Source organism: Bos taurus, chromosome 7 (assembly GCF_002263795.3).
Source record: "Bos taurus isolate L1 Dominette 01449 registration number 42190680 breed Hereford chromosome 7, ARS-UCD2.0, whole genome shotgun sequence".
In the NCBI taxonomy this organism is placed as follows: domain Eukaryota; kingdom Metazoa; phylum Chordata; class Mammalia; order Artiodactyla; family Bovidae; genus Bos; species Bos taurus.
In genome coordinates, this window is record NC_037334.1 from 16,844,757 (window position 1) to 16,859,421 (window position 14,665).

A 14,665-nucleotide genomic window follows, 5' to 3' on the forward strand; every position below is an offset into this window, starting at 1 on the left:
GAAGCCTGGTGAGCTGCAGTCCGTGGGGCCACAGAGAGTCAGACATGACTGAGTTAGTGAACAGTAAAATGGGTAAGTACTGCCAGTACTTCACACATAAGGCAGCTGAGGCTAAGCAGAGAGGTTAAGGAACTTGCCCTGGGTCACTTGGAACACAGGACTGAATTGCAAGCTCATTTTCAGAGAACACTTGACCTTGATTCAAATCTAGGCTCCTCTATTTAGTAGCTGGGGAAGGCCCCCACAGTCCAAGGGACGTGCCCAGAGCTAGTCACCATGCCAACCAAGATGGTCCCAAGAGGTGGAGGAATAAATAGGTCTGGCACTGGCCACGGCACACTGGCAGAACACCAAACACAACATTCTCGGTCCTGCCTAGTAGAGATCCAGCCTGAGGGGCCCAGGTGGTGCTGGAGACCTGCCAAGCCCACCTTGTCTCACCAAACCTAGGCTCTGCCCATACCGCATCACAAGTGTTTCTGGCTAGCCCTGTCAGCTGCCTCTAAAGTCTAACCAGCAGCTCATCAAGACAACAGGATGGAGAGAGAGAGCCCAAGGATCCCCCTGCCCCAGCCAGGTGGGGTGTGGGGGATTACAGGAGGGTGGGTATCCAGGGAGAGGCACAGACCAGAGGCCTCCACTTTGGTGGCAGCAGGGTGAGGGGTCTGGGGAGCTGTGTGTGGGTAACTATCTCTTCTACACGTGGATTTGGCTCAAGCAAACCTCCCCTCTCAGGGCCTCAGTTATCTCAAAGACAGGGTGTAGGGGAAGATGGGTACTTTTTAAAAAGTCTTCAGGAGAGGAAAGAGGGATACAGAGACTGGGGCCAGTGAGTCCAGTGGGCAGAAGGACATACAGATGGAGGATGGAGAACAGAGAACCAGAGGGGCATAGAGATGGGGGCTAGAGGGGCAGAAGGGCATAGAGATGGGGGCTAGAGGGGCAGAGGGCCAGAGGGGCATAGAAACAGAGGCCAGGAAGGCAAGAATGACAACCACCCAGTAAGCCAGAAGGACATAGAGTCCTAGGGGTAGAGGGGCATGGGGGAGGGGGAATGCACTGAAGCCAGGAGACCAAGATAAGAGACCAGAAAGCTAAAGGCCTTAGAGATGGGGGCTAGAGGGGCTTGCAGACTGGGGTCAAGAGAGCATAAAGACCAAAGTGTAAGGAGCCAGAATTTCTGAGGGGATGGAAACCAGGGTCCAAAAACACAGAAGGACATAGAAATTGAAGGGCTAGAGAAGCCCTAGGACCAGAAGGTTGCAGAGATAGATGAGCAAGGGGTCTGTCTCCTACCTGGCATCTGCCCATTCAGCCCCCTACCCTACCCCGAGCCCTGGCTCACCTAGGCAGCGAGTGCCGTCCAGGCTGCTGGCATAACCATGGGGACAGGTGCACACGTAGCTCCCAACTGTGTTGGTGCAGTCACCCCCGGAGCAGAGGCCTGGCACACTGAGACATTCATCCACATCTATACAGATCAATGCTGGGTCAGAGCCAGGCACGGTCCCCCACCAGCCCTATCCCACCTCCTCCTCCTCCCTTCAGGGGGAGACTGAGCCGCTCAGAGCAGAGCAGAGAGGAGGTCCCAACCTCTCCTCATCACCCACCTTCACACTTGGCACTGTTCTCACTGAGCCGGTGTCCAGTGGGACAGCGGCACTCAAAGGAACCCACAGTGTTGACACAGCTGCCCCCCTGGCACAGGCCTGGCACAGCCTGGCACTCATCCACATCTGCAAGGGGATGAGAGACCCGTCAGAGGAGGAAACCAAAGCTGCCAAGGGCTCCCACTCAGCCCTGGTTCCCAGGACCTCTGTCCTCACATATTGGCCCCCTCTACTTACCTTGGCAGGCCCCCGTGTTAATATTGGGGATGAAGCCCCGGCGGCAGGGATGTGGCTGAGCTGGGCAGAGCTCACATGGGAAGCCCCAGGCCCGGCCCACAGTGGCACAGCAGAGCGCCTTGGTGCAGATGAGGCCTGTCAGCTGGTGCTGGCACCCCTCAGGGCCCACTCGACCAAAGCAGGGCCCCGTCCGGTAGTCTGCAGGGCAGATGGATGTGGCAGCTGGCCTCAACCTGCCCCACCTCCCCCATTACCATCTGCACTTCCATCCCATCAGGCCCAGCACAGGCCTCCACCTCTCTGGCCTGGACTACTGCTGTGGCCACCTTCCCAGCCTCCCTATACCAACACACCAGGTTGTTTTTTTTTTCCTGACCCCAAGCCTCTACTCATACTGTTCCCTTCCCTTACCTGATGAACTCCTATTCATCTTTCAAAACCCTTTCTCTCCAAAGCAATGTGCAACCAACCTCCAACAGAAGCCAGGACCTCCAAGCCTACAGAGCTCAGAGCATGTCTGGAGACCCCCCCGCCTCCCCCAGGCCCACCCTCCCTGCAGGCTTGGGCAGGGACCCACGGACGCTTTGCTAGAGAGCTGGTCCCATCCCTGAGCAACCTCCGGCTCTGCCGAATCTCCCAGACTCCGGGAGGGACCCAGCATCCACCAAATGCTCTGAACCTACAATTCTTCATCGCTGAATCCCCGCCCAGCCGAAGGTGGTCTCATCAGTCCCCCCATCACCGGGCATGGGCCCAGATGTGACTTCCTGGCTCCATGCTCCAGATGGCTCCAATCAAGGGGCTGGCATTGGACCAAGGGAAGCCCCTCCCAGAAGGAGAAGCCAAAGCCAGCCCCCAGGCCCGTATGGAGAGGAGCTCTGACACAGGCCTGACTTGCCTAAGCAAAACAGAGTTTCCAGACTCTCACCTCAGCCTCCCAGGACCCTGGAATCCCCACTCATTCTTGCCTAGCACCCAGCCCTGCCTCTCTCTAGGGCCCCCACCTCCCAGCCCCCACACCAGGCCCCTCCTCTCTCACCCTCCCCACTAATCTTCACTTTCCCTCAGCCACCCTGACTGCTCCCCCTCTGTCAGCCCAAATTCCAGCTCTGTTTTCTTGCCAAATCCAGTTTCCCAAAGCCCACCCTGGAACCCAGGCAACCCATAGCCCCTCCAGCTTCTGATTTGTGGCTATATCCTCCCCAAACTGGCTCCAGTCACAGATGGGCCTCAGCAGCAGCCCCCGTGCTGGGGTCAGTCCCAGGGCTCTTCCCGTCTTTGCCTTTCTGGGCTCCTTGGCCAAGCAAGGCACTCTGGTGGTTCACTGGCCTGGGCATCCCCATCGCCACACACTCCTTTTCACCTTCTCCTTCCCAGATGCTGGTGGCTGGGCTCCATTTCTTTGGTGGACCCTTAAATCACGCCCCCCTTTTCTTCCCCAAGAACCTCAAACATCCATGGGGCTTCAGATCCCATAGATGTGGCAGCCCCAGACCTGGGTATCCAGCTGCCCCTTTGGTGACCCACAGGTTCCTCAGCCAACACAACCTGAGTGTCTTGCCTTTCCCTGCACCCACCTGCCCCTCAGTTTTCAGAGCACACCTGAGGTTCATCACTGTCTCCTTCCCTTGCTGCCCTGCATCCAACTTCTCATTGCAACCACTGTCTTTGCCTGGGTGACAGTCTCGCAACAGGTGACTCCTCCCACCTCAGCCTGTGGGGTCACTTTGACAGTAGGGGTGCAGCATAAGGGGCCTTGTCCATCTCATGAACTCCAACTTACCCCTTCCTACAGGAAGCCCTCCCTGATTTCCTTCCCGGGAGTAGACAGTTTCTCTGTCCTTCTGAGCAGCAAGGACAGTAGAGAGGAGGTCTACTGGACCCTCCAGGGGTCCAACCACATCTCAGGAAGTGCCCCTTCCCTGCTGACCCCTTCCCCATGCTCAGCTTGGTACCTCTCTCACACTGAGGCCCCATGAAGCCGTACACACAGGCACAGTGGTTTGGCCCAATGCAGCGGCCCCCGTTGTGGCAGCCGTGGTCACAGACAGCTGTGGAGGAAGGGAAGGGGGTGGCCTGAGGTTCCCCAACAGTAGAGGGAGCTGAGGCCCGAGTGAGCATTTCTTCACACAGGAATCCCCGCAACCCAGCCCAGACCGAGGGATAAGATTGTAACAATGAGTGTGTCCCCTCCAATCCTGGTCCCAGAAGAGGGACCGGTGGGCAGTAGGCAGACGATAGCAGAGACCTGGCCTCCGGGGTCCCAAGCCCAGGTGTGCATGGGGGGTACTTACGTTGCCCACACACGGTGCCTGTGTAGCCCCTCTGGCACAGACAAGACTCCCCTCGACAGCTGCCCCCATTCATACAGCTCACACTGCACCCTGACCCTGTGAGCAGGGAGCAGGGCACACACAGGAAAGCCCTGAGATACCTGCTCAAGGCTCTGGGATTAGAAGTGTCCAGCCTGGCTCTGGTCCTTCAGCAAAACCAGCCTGGAAACTTCCAGAGGCTTCCAGAAGCCATTCACCTCCTCTTCCCGCCCCTGGGGTGGGGGATCACTTCCTGCTCACCTCGGCTCACCCCGCAGCTGGGGGCCAGCTTCCCATCAGCGCAGGCACAGAGGTTGGGTCGGGAACAGAAGCCCTGGCCACAGGCGTGCCTACAGATGGCTGGAGGGCAGCAGGCGGCGGTCAAGGCCAGGATTCAAATCTTCTACCATCCCCACCCCCTGTGGGCCCGGAGGACCGAAGCTCTGCTGGAGCCGCGGGGAGACAGAGGTGTTCTTTGGGCCCGAAGCACTGAGCAGTAAGGACAGAAGTTGGAGGGTACTGGTATGCTGGCTGTTGTGCTGGGGTAGGGGGGCGGTGAGAGGGAAGGTCTCTTGCGAACAGAGTCAGATTCCAGACCCACTAGAATGGGGTGTGGGTGGAGAAACAAAAAGAGACAGAGAAAAAGACAGACAGAGATAGACACAGAGACAGGGACTTAGAGAAAGACCAAGACAGAAAGACAGACAGACTGACAAGCAGACAGACACAGGGAAGCTGTAAGGCAAAGAAACATGATTGGGTGGCTTGGGAGCCTGAGGACACAGGCAAGGCCAATTCCATGGCTTAACTCCATACACCCCCGCCCCCAGCCCCCCAGAAGGCAGCGGCACTCACGCACAACACACTGGTTCCCACCGGGCAGCGTCCTCCAGCCAGGACAGCAGTAGGCGTGAAAGCGGGAGCCGCACACGTTAGGCCTTCAGGAGAGCAGGAGAGGCAGGTGAGCCCCTACCTGGCTGGACGTCCCCTGGGCCTCGTTCTCCCACCCAGCAGGATGGCCCAGCCCAGGCCCAGCCCAGATCCCAGGGGCCTCTCAGCATCCCGGGTACCACACACCCTTGCAAGAAGCCAGGGCTGCCACGCCTGCGCACACTTCCGAGACCGGCAGGCTGCACAGCCCCATCCCAACGGCCCTGGACACCCGCCACGCACAACAGGGCTGTCCAGGCCAGCAGGAGCCGAGCCAGAGGGCCCCAGGCCACGGTGAGGGGGCTGGCTCCTCTCCTTGTCAAGCACGGACCCTCCAGAATCATGATACGTCCCTCGGAGGCTGCGGAGAGGAGGCGGAGTCAACCCCAAGAAGCCCTTGGGCACCCAGGAGAACCAGGAGTGGTGGGAAGGCTGCCCGGATGGAGAAACTGGGTGCTGATGGGGGCCCAAGGAGGCATCCAACCCCAACCCGCAAGCAGGTGAACCGTCAGGGGAGGCTTCCCGGAGGAGGTGTGATGTCTCAGTGATGGCGTCAACTGAGAGGAGGGTGTCAAGGCAGAGACAGCACCCTGGGAGCAAAGGCAAGAAGACCTTGGACCTTTGAGTGGAGAGGAGGGGCGGGTGGCGGCTGCGGTGTTTCAGGAGGGCATACCTGTGTACTGGAGCTCCCACTTGTAGGTCAGGGCAGTGGAGAGCCCTTGTAGGACTCTAAGTGGGAGAAACAAGGACAGAAGTGGACGTATGCCAGCGTGCAGGAGGGCATATAAGGGCCCCAGAGGAAGTACGCAGTTGAGGAGGCTGGGCCAGGCATCTAAGGAGGATTGCAGGAGCTCTGGGGCACAGACTGGAACTTCCCACTGGCAAGAACACCCCTCTGTCCAGCAGGGAAGGGACAGCTATTGCGCCCACTTCAAAGAGGAGCAAACTGAGGTCAACACACATTTAGTAAGAGGCTGAGTGGGAGCTGAAGTCCAGGCAGAGGAGATGGGGGGAAAGAAAATCAAGGGGACCCTACGCTCCAGGAGGTGCCTGGTTCTCTCTGGAACCTGGAAGGACGGGAGGGAAGGGATGGGGACACAGCCACTCCTGGCAGGGAGAGGACTGGACAAAGGCTAGGAGGACAGGAGCTGGGCCCTTGGGGAAGAGAAGGTAGACCAAGTGGCCATCACGGGGCCCCTTTCAAGTCCAGCTTTCCGCACTAGGGAGGAAAGGAATTGGGTCTGGAGGCAGAATGGATGGGGAGTGTGCTGTGTGCCCTTGGGCTGGCGGCTGCCCCTCTCTGGGCCATGAGAGTTTGACCAGGTGGTCTTCAGGTCCTCGGAAAAGGAAAAGACCTTTGTCACCTCTGGCGGGGAAGCGAGAAAGTCGGCCCCACTAGTCAAGGGCACTCTTCTGGCTTCCAAGCCGTCCAGGCTGTTTTGCGCTCGGTGGACGCCTTCTCTACGCAGCCTCGGGGCCCGGGGGACCTCCGTCTCCGGCGTGGCCTGACCCAGCTCCCTCCTTCACCCCTCAACTTTGCTTCTGAGAACCGCGCCCAGGAGCTTATGGAATGAATGGGACAGCGCGCTCTCCACGAGGCGGCAGAGGGGTGGGGGTAACCGGAGGGACGGAAAGCGAGGAATCCCAGGATCCGCGAACGAGGTGTAGGGGCTAGTGGGGAGGGCGCGCGCGCCCCCCGAGCCCGCGGGCCGCGTTCTCCACCGGGCAGGGCCCGGGACAGAGGCCCGGGAGCCGCCACCAGGCTCGGTCCCGCCCTCACCTGCGGGTGTGGGTCTGGCCGCGCTCGCACCCTGGACCGAGCCCCTCCGGTGCCTCCGGGTCCCCGCGCCCCAACGCCGGCGCCGAGAGGAGCGCGGGGAGGGGAGGGGGCTGGGGCCGGGGCCGCCGGCTGCAAACAAAGGAATCCCCTCCCCCTCCGTCGCCCCGGCCCCCTCCTCCTGCCTCGGCCTCCCCCCACCCGCTGCTCTCCGGTTCCTCCGCCTGCCCCTGGCCCCGCGCGTCCCTTACCTGCCAGCCGGCGCGCGTGGAGGCAGGCGAGACAAGCGGACGCGCGGGGCTCGGCGTCGGAGGGCCCGCTCGGCGCGGCGCCGGGGGGCCCGGGGCGGGATCGCGAAACCGAGAGGCCGACCCCGCCGAGTTCCCAGCCCAGAGCTGCCACTCTGGGTGGGGGGGCGGGGGGGGTGGTCGGAGGGCGGGAGGAGCTGGGGGAGGGCACGTTTGCACCTCAGAAGCTCCCGGGGCGGGGGGCCGGAGGCTCAGATCCCGGGCCTCGGGGAGGGGCTGGAGCTGGAGGAAGGCTTGGGGCTCTGGGTGAAACTCCGAGGGGCTGAAGAAATGGGATGGGGCGGGAGTACAGACCCGAGGCGCTGCCTGAGACGGGGCGCGGGGAGGCTGTGGGGACCGCGTTTTGGGGTAGAAATTGAGCTGGTGGTGGCCCTAAGATGGGGCTGTGATTTGGTGTGGCCTGGAAGAGATCCAGCCTGAAAGGTCCCAGGACTCACCTGGAGGCTCTTTCCTGTGTTCTCCCCGAGCCGCCGCCTTCTCCCTTGAGCCCGGAGAATTCCAAGGGTGACTGGGGAATCTTACCTGGCTACCTGGAGCCTGGATTCTTAACTAGACTAAGCTCCGGAAGCCCCTAACAATGTAGGCAAAAAGCTGACCAGAGATGCGTTTTCTGGGAAGGAGGTCCGCATTTTTTTTTTTTTTAATCTGATTCTCAAAACGAAGAGTTTAAAGAGTCCAAAGGTCTAGCCCTTCTGAGCCTCAGCTTCTCCAGCTGTCACAGAAGTTGAATTTCAGAATTTTTGCTCTCTAGCTGGAACTCAGATCCCAAACAAAAATTTCTAGCTTTCCCCACTGCTTTCCCACCTCTGAGAACAGACACCACCTGCCATCCTTGATATGGAGATTAGTCAGAAGCTGTTGGACCTGAGGCTGTTAGTCCCCTCAGCAAACTCCTATGCATCTGGCAAAGTCCAGTTCAAAAATCCCCTGCCCGTGCCAAATAATTAGTTTACCCTATTGAATTCCCAAAACTGATTATGCTGATGGTGCCTCCATCATAGCACTTCTGGAATGTAAAAAATAAATAGCAAATAACCATTTGAGGTAATATTTAGCAGGTGCTTATGGGCTAGGCATGTTGTTAAGAGTTTCATACACATTACCTTATTTATTTGGCTACATCAGGTCTTAGTTGGGGCACTCAGGATCTTTGTTGCCTCGTGTAGAATCTTCCTTTGCAATGCATAGACTCTAGTTGCTGGCCATGAGGGCTTAGTTGTTCCAAAGCATGTGGGATCTTAGTTCCCTGACCAGGGATGGAACCCAAGTCCCCTGCATTCAAAGGCAAATTCTTAATCACTGGACCACCAGAGAAGTCCCACGTATAATCTCATTTCATCACCAAAAAACTCTAGGAGAGAGAGAACTCTTATAATCTCCCAATACAGGTCCCAAGAGACAGACCTGACTCTATGATACTCTTGGACCAGAGAGAAGGACTCTAGGAGGGCAAGAAAGAAAGAAGCATTCTGCCTGGGAATGGGAGTCTTGAAGGCTCAATTGTTGCTGTTGTTGATGAGTCGCTAAGTCATGTCTGACTCTTTGCGACCCCATGTACTGCAGCACTCCAATCTTCCCTGTCCTTCACCATCTCCCAGAGTTTGCTCAAAATCATGTCCATTGAGTTGCTGATGCCATCCAACCATCTCATCTTCTGTCTCCCCCTTCTGCTCTTGCCTTCAATCTTTCCCAGTATCGGGGTCTTTTCAAATGAGTCAGTTATTCACATCAGATGGCCAAAATATTGGAGTTTCAGCTTCAGCATCAGTCCTTCCAACGAATATTCAGGGCTGATTTTCTTTAGGATGGACTGGTTGGATCTCCTTGCAGTCCAAGGGACTCTCAAGAGTTTCCTCCAACACCACAGTTTGAAAGCATCAATTCTTTGGCACTCAGAGCTTTCTTTATAGTCCAACTCTCACATCCATGCATGACTGCTGGAAAAACCATAACTTTGACTAGACAGACCTTTGTTGGCAAAGTAATGTCGACTCACTGTCCTCCATTATCTCCTGGAGTTTGCTCAAATTCATGTCCATTGAGTCAGTGATGCTATCCAACCATCTCATCCTCGGTCACCCTCTCCTCCTCCTGCCTTCAATCTTTTCCAGCATCGGGATCTTTTCCAATGAGTCGGCTCTTCATATCAGGTGGCCAAAGTATTGGAGCTTCAGCATCAGTCTTCAGTGGAAAGGAACACCCATGAAAAGCGGAGGGTAGGACAGGCAAATGCCCAAAAACAGGAGCGTGTGGAACATGTGGGAACTGAGTAAGACTGGAGCTTTCAGGGAGGGGAGAAAGGGAAAGAGGACAAATAGAGGCTGGAGGGGTGAGTAGGGGCCAGGAGCCTGCGCAGCAGATCATGGACAAGAGGGGCTATGCCCCACCCCTGAGGTGAGCCCTAATGGGCTCCCAGGAAGAGGAGTCACTCTAGAAGGTTCTCCATGGGGAGAACTAGAACTGGTCTGGGGAGCAGTGAGAGCTCCGGGGCTGGGCTGGAGGAGCATGAGGCAGAGGGAAACTTTAGGGACAAGATTGAGGACATCCTGGCTGAAACAGAGTTCCTGGGGCCCGTGAGGAGGGTCAGGAGGGGTGGTAGGATGTGGGGAGAGTGGCTAGGGAAGGAACCCCAAGATCAAGTTGACAGAGGTATGGGATTCCAGTGTGGGAAGGGTCAGGGGCTGCCGAGGATGAGTCAGCTTTCCTAGAACGCCTTTGTCTCTCTTAGGCTCCTTTGCCAAGGTCCACCCTGGTCTGTTCTTCAGCCACCAAATATGTCTTACACGGGCACTGGGCTAGGCTCCTGCTGCCCCAGAAACAGCCCAGCCTACATGTGGAAGGTGGGGAGGGACGGTCCCACATTGGGGACACGCACGACCAATACCTCCATGGCTAAGCCCCATGGAAGGCTGGTGCATCAGGCAGCCATTCCTTCTAGACTTCTCCCTACCTGGACTTCCCTCGTAGGGCAGTAGATAAGAATCTGCCTGCCACTGCAGGGGACACAGGTTCGACCCCTGATCTAGGAAGATCCCACATGCTGCGGAGCAACTAAGCCTGTGCACCACAAGTCCTGAAGCCCACGTGCCTAGAGCTCCACCATGTGAGAAAGTCACAGCAATAAGAAGCCCAAGCACCACAACTGAAGCGTAGCCCCCACTCGCCACAACTAGAGAAAGCCTGCTTGTAGCAACAAAGACTCAGTGCAATCAAAAATAAATAAGTAATAAAAACAAAAAATTCCCCCCACCTGCTCTCTGGAAACCAGGGGAGGAGCAACCGGTCAGGTGTGGTGAGACAGAGGCAGTGTGGGGCCGTTGGAAGTCTTAGTGACACACAAAAGGGACCGTGACAGCAGGGGCTGTTGCTGCCATTGGATCCTCCTCACTGCTGGTGTGCCCTCTTGCCTTCCACTGCACGAGTCTGTTGCATGCCTGCCCCTTACCGACAGGGTCACTCACTACATTACACCATCGTGAAGCCATGTGGGCGCTCTTACCCTCCCCCCAAGCTTGCCAATGCCACCCCCAACACTGCCACAAGGGCAGAGCAAGTCACGGTTTCCCCGTCAACACCAACTGACTGCCAGATTCCTATTACACGGTGATCCGTCAGCGTCCCCCTCTGCTGTCACCTCCTTGTCTCCCATCCAGCCGACACCTTGCTGTTTTCTGGTTTGCTCCCCTGCCTGGGACATTCGTGTGGCCTCCTGTTACCATTACACCTTTCCCTTATTGCCGTGACATTGTCACCCACAAACACCATCACCCAGAGTGTCAGGATTCTTAAAGAGCAAGCCACAGAAATCAGTCTTGGCAGAAAGGGTGCTTGGTGGAGTACAGGATCTCTGGGGTCCTGCAGCCAGCAGAGGCACCTCCAAACCACCCAGAGATCTGGTCCTACTGAAACACCATCCATTCCTTCTCTGCTCCAGTTCAAATGGTGCTTGGCAATCCTGGACTCTGGAAACCAAACTGAAGCCAACCTCAGCAAAACAGAACCCAGGGGAGTCCACTTAATTAAAAAAAAATTTTTTTTTTACTTTATTTGGAGTATAGCCTATGAACAGTGTCGTGATAGTTTCAGGCGGACAGCAAAGGGACTCAGCCACACATATACGTGTATCCATTCTCCCGTCCCACCCAGGCTGCTGCATGATATTGAGCAGAGTTCCCTGTGCATGCATGCTAAGTTGGTTCAGCGTGTCCGACTCTTTGCAACCCTGTGGACCGTAGTCCACCAGACTCCTCTGTCTAAGGGATTCTCCAGGCAAGAATACTGGAGTGGGTTGTCATTTCCTTCTCCAGGGGATCTTCCTGACCCTGGTTATCCATTTTGAATATGGCAGTGTGCACATGCCTATCTCAAACTCCCTAATTATCCTTTCCCTCATCCTTCAAAGGGGTCCCACTCTTGATGCCACCATCCATCAAAGTTGGGGCCAAAGTCACTTGGCTGGAGGACTGTGGCGGGGGGTGCTTATGCCCCCACCTTGCAGCAAGGTGCCTGGGAGAATGGAGATCCAGTGTCTTGAAATTTTGTCATTCGATCTGCCCTGTGAAGGGGGCATGTCCGAGACCCAGGGAAAGGTCATCTTAGTCCTCTGACTAAGGAGGCAGCAAAAGTCCCATATGCTGTGTTGGCTCTGTCTCGTCACCAGTCGCTGGTCCTGCCCCACCGTCTCCCTTGATGCTGTCACCGTCATCACCGAGGCAGTCTTTTTCTTTGGCCACGCCGCACCGCATGTGGGGTCTTAGTTCCCCGACCTGGGATTGAACCCGTGCACCCAGCACTGGAAGTGTGGTCTTAACCACCGGACCACCACTGAAGTCCCCACCATGGCTGTATCTGAGTGTTGTCATCTCTCACTGCCTCGCTCTCTGCTGTCCCTTATCACTGTAAAACGACCGCCCAACCAACATCACACCAATCCCTCGGGTATTGTCCTCTTACACTGTCACCTGTTGCTGTCACACTGCCTCCTCAGGGGCACCTGCTGCTGTCACACTGTCTACATCACCCCCTGTTCCTGTTCATTGTCTCCTGTCCCTGTCACATGGTCACAGCATTCATCCTCCGCTGAGCGCCCCACACTTGTCATCCTGGAGGGTCACTGTGCAATGTCTGAGTCATTCTAGCTCTATTCTTTCTCCCCACATCACCCCCCAGCCCCATGACCTTCGGTACTGTCCTGGACTGCCCTCTTGCAGACAGAACTCAGCTGTATGTGTCCAGGCCTAGAAGACTCGTAGATGCCAGTAACGTGAGTCTAAGGGAAGGAGGGACACATGGCTGGCAGCGTGTGCCCAGGAGCACAGGGCCAGGGCTGGGGACAGACACATGGTGGGACGGGGGGGGGGCTGCAGTCTGTGCCGCGGGGGGTGGCCTGGTAGTCTGGGGACAGAGCTCTCTTTGTCTGAGCACAGGAAGCAGCTGGGCTTAGGGAGGATGGAGCACATGGCCAGGGAATTTGGCTGGATGCCTGGGAATGAGGCAGGGTTGGGGCGGGGTGGCAGGGTGCGGGGGGAGTGGTGCGTTCTGGAGTTCCCTGGGAAGGCCCCGAGAAGGTCAGGCGCAGGCTAGGAGGAGCAGAGAGAACAGCTGGACCCAGACGGCCTCCCCATCTGGTTCTGCAGGAATGACAGCCCCCTCTACACATTCTCACAATAGACCCCTGAGGCAGGCTCTTCTGTCCCCATTATACAGATGGGTAAAGGAGATCAGTCCTGGGTGTTCATTGGAAGGACTGATACTAAAGCTGAAACTCCAGTACTTTGGCCACCTCATGGGAAGAGTTGACTCATTGGAAAAGACCCTGATGCTGGGAGGGATTGGGGGCAGAAGGAGAAGGGGACGACAGAGGATGAGATGGCTGGATGGCATCACCGACTCGACGGACATGAGTTTGAGTGAACTCCGGGAGTTGATGATGGACAGGGAGGCCTGGCGTGCTGCAATTCATGGTGTCACAAAGAGTCAGACATGACTGAGCGACTGAACTGAACTGAACTGAACTGAAATGGAGGCACAGAATCCCCAAGTCACTCATCCCGTCCCCAGAGCCCTAAAGAACACAGGCAGATTTGACTCACAAAGCAGCAAACCTCAGTCTGCTGAGCAGAGGGAGACAGCAGAAACCCCTGTCTTTGATACGTACACATATATTCTTTATTCTTCAACCATGAACACAAACGCTGGCCTCCATATGCATTGTTCGTCCTTGTTTTTTTTCCTCTTTGGAAACATTTGTTTTACTTGTAAACCAAGAAGTACCTCTTAATGATTATCATTTTTATTACTTTTTATTTATTTGGGGGACTGGGATAAAATTTATTTTTTCTTTTTTTAAACTTACCTAGAACTTATTTTTACTTTATTTGTTTGGCTTCACTGAGCCTTAATTGCAGCACATGGAATCTTTAGTTGCAACATGTGGAATCTAGTTCCCTGACCAGGGATTGAACCTGGGCCCCCTGAATTAGGAGTTCAGAGTCTGAGCCACTGGACCACCAGGAAACACTCTTGAATTTATTTATTTACTTCTTAAAAAATTTTTTTATTTTGTATTGGGGTGTAGCTGATTAACAATGTTGTGACTGTTTAGCTGAACAGGGAAGGGACTAGACATAAGTATACATGTACCCATTCTTCCCAAACTCCCCTCCCATCCCAGCTGCCACATACCACTGAATTGAAGTATAGTTTTTTTACATTATTGTGTTAGTTTCAAGTGTACAGTACAGTGGTTCTATTATATGTATATATATATATCATCTTTCAAAAGTTTTATTGAAACGTAGTTAATTTACAATGTCGTGCTCGTTTTGTGAATAGCACAATGATTCAGTTATACATACATATATACACAAATGTACATTCTTTCCTACATTCTCTTCCATTATAGGTTATTCCTTGAGTGTAGTTCCTTGTGCTATGCAGTAGGTTCCTATTGGTTATCTATTTTATATGTAGCAGTGTGTATATGTTAATCCCAAACTCCTAATTTATATCCTTCTCCTGCTTTCCCCTTCGGTTAGCCATAAGTCTATTTTCTATGTCTGCGAATCTATCTCTAGGTTGTAAGTAAGTTCATTTGTATCTTATTTTTTGGATTCTGCATATAAGTAATGTCACACAACGTTTCTCTTACTGTCTGGCTTACTTCATTTAGGTCCATGCATGTTGCTCCTGATGGCTTTATTTCATTCTTTTTATGGCTGAGTAGTATTCTGTTGTCTATATGTACCACATCTTATTAATCCAATCATCTGTCAGAGGACATTTAGGTTGCTTCCATGTCTTGGCTGTTATAAATAGTGCTGCAATGAACACTGGGGTGCATGTATCATTTTGAATTAGGGTTTTGTCAGAATATGTGCCCAGGAGTGGGATTGCTGGATCATATGGTAGGTCTAGCTTTAATTTTTTAACTGAAACTCCATACTGTTCTCCACAGTGGCTGTTCCAATGTACATTCTCACCCACAGTGTA

At 55.0% G+C, this 14,665-nt stretch overlaps 1 protein-coding gene and 1 non-coding gene across 2 annotated transcripts in view; both read right to left on the minus strand.

The window, feature by feature from the left end:
* Positions 1 to 6,630, minus strand: part of FBN3 (fibrillin 3) — a 69,984-nt gene extending 63,354 nt beyond the window's left edge. Inside the window, exons 1-8 of the mRNA XM_059888607.1 lie at positions 5,237 to 6,630; positions 5,015 to 5,097; positions 4,421 to 4,519; positions 4,142 to 4,237; positions 3,803 to 3,898; positions 1,848 to 2,045; positions 1,611 to 1,736; positions 1,346 to 1,471 (exon numbers count right to left, since the gene is read on the minus strand). Of these exons, the coding sequence (XP_059744590.1) occupies positions 1,346 to 1,471; positions 1,611 to 1,736; positions 1,848 to 2,045; positions 3,803 to 3,898; positions 4,142 to 4,237; positions 4,421 to 4,519; positions 5,015 to 5,097; positions 5,237 to 5,433 (1,021 nt within the window). The 5' untranslated portion in view covers positions 5,434 to 6,630. The remainder of the gene's footprint in view (positions 1 to 1,345; positions 1,472 to 1,610; positions 1,737 to 1,847; positions 2,046 to 3,802; positions 3,899 to 4,141; positions 4,238 to 4,420; positions 4,520 to 5,014; positions 5,098 to 5,236) is intronic.
* A 6,987-nt stretch (positions 6,631 to 13,617) lies between these two features.
* On the minus strand, positions 13,618 to 13,690 carry TRNAR-CCU (transfer RNA arginine (anticodon CCU)). Its single transcript has one exon. It is a non-coding gene; the product is annotated as a tRNA-Arg (tRNA).
* Positions 13,691 to 14,665: the final 975 nt, after the last annotated feature.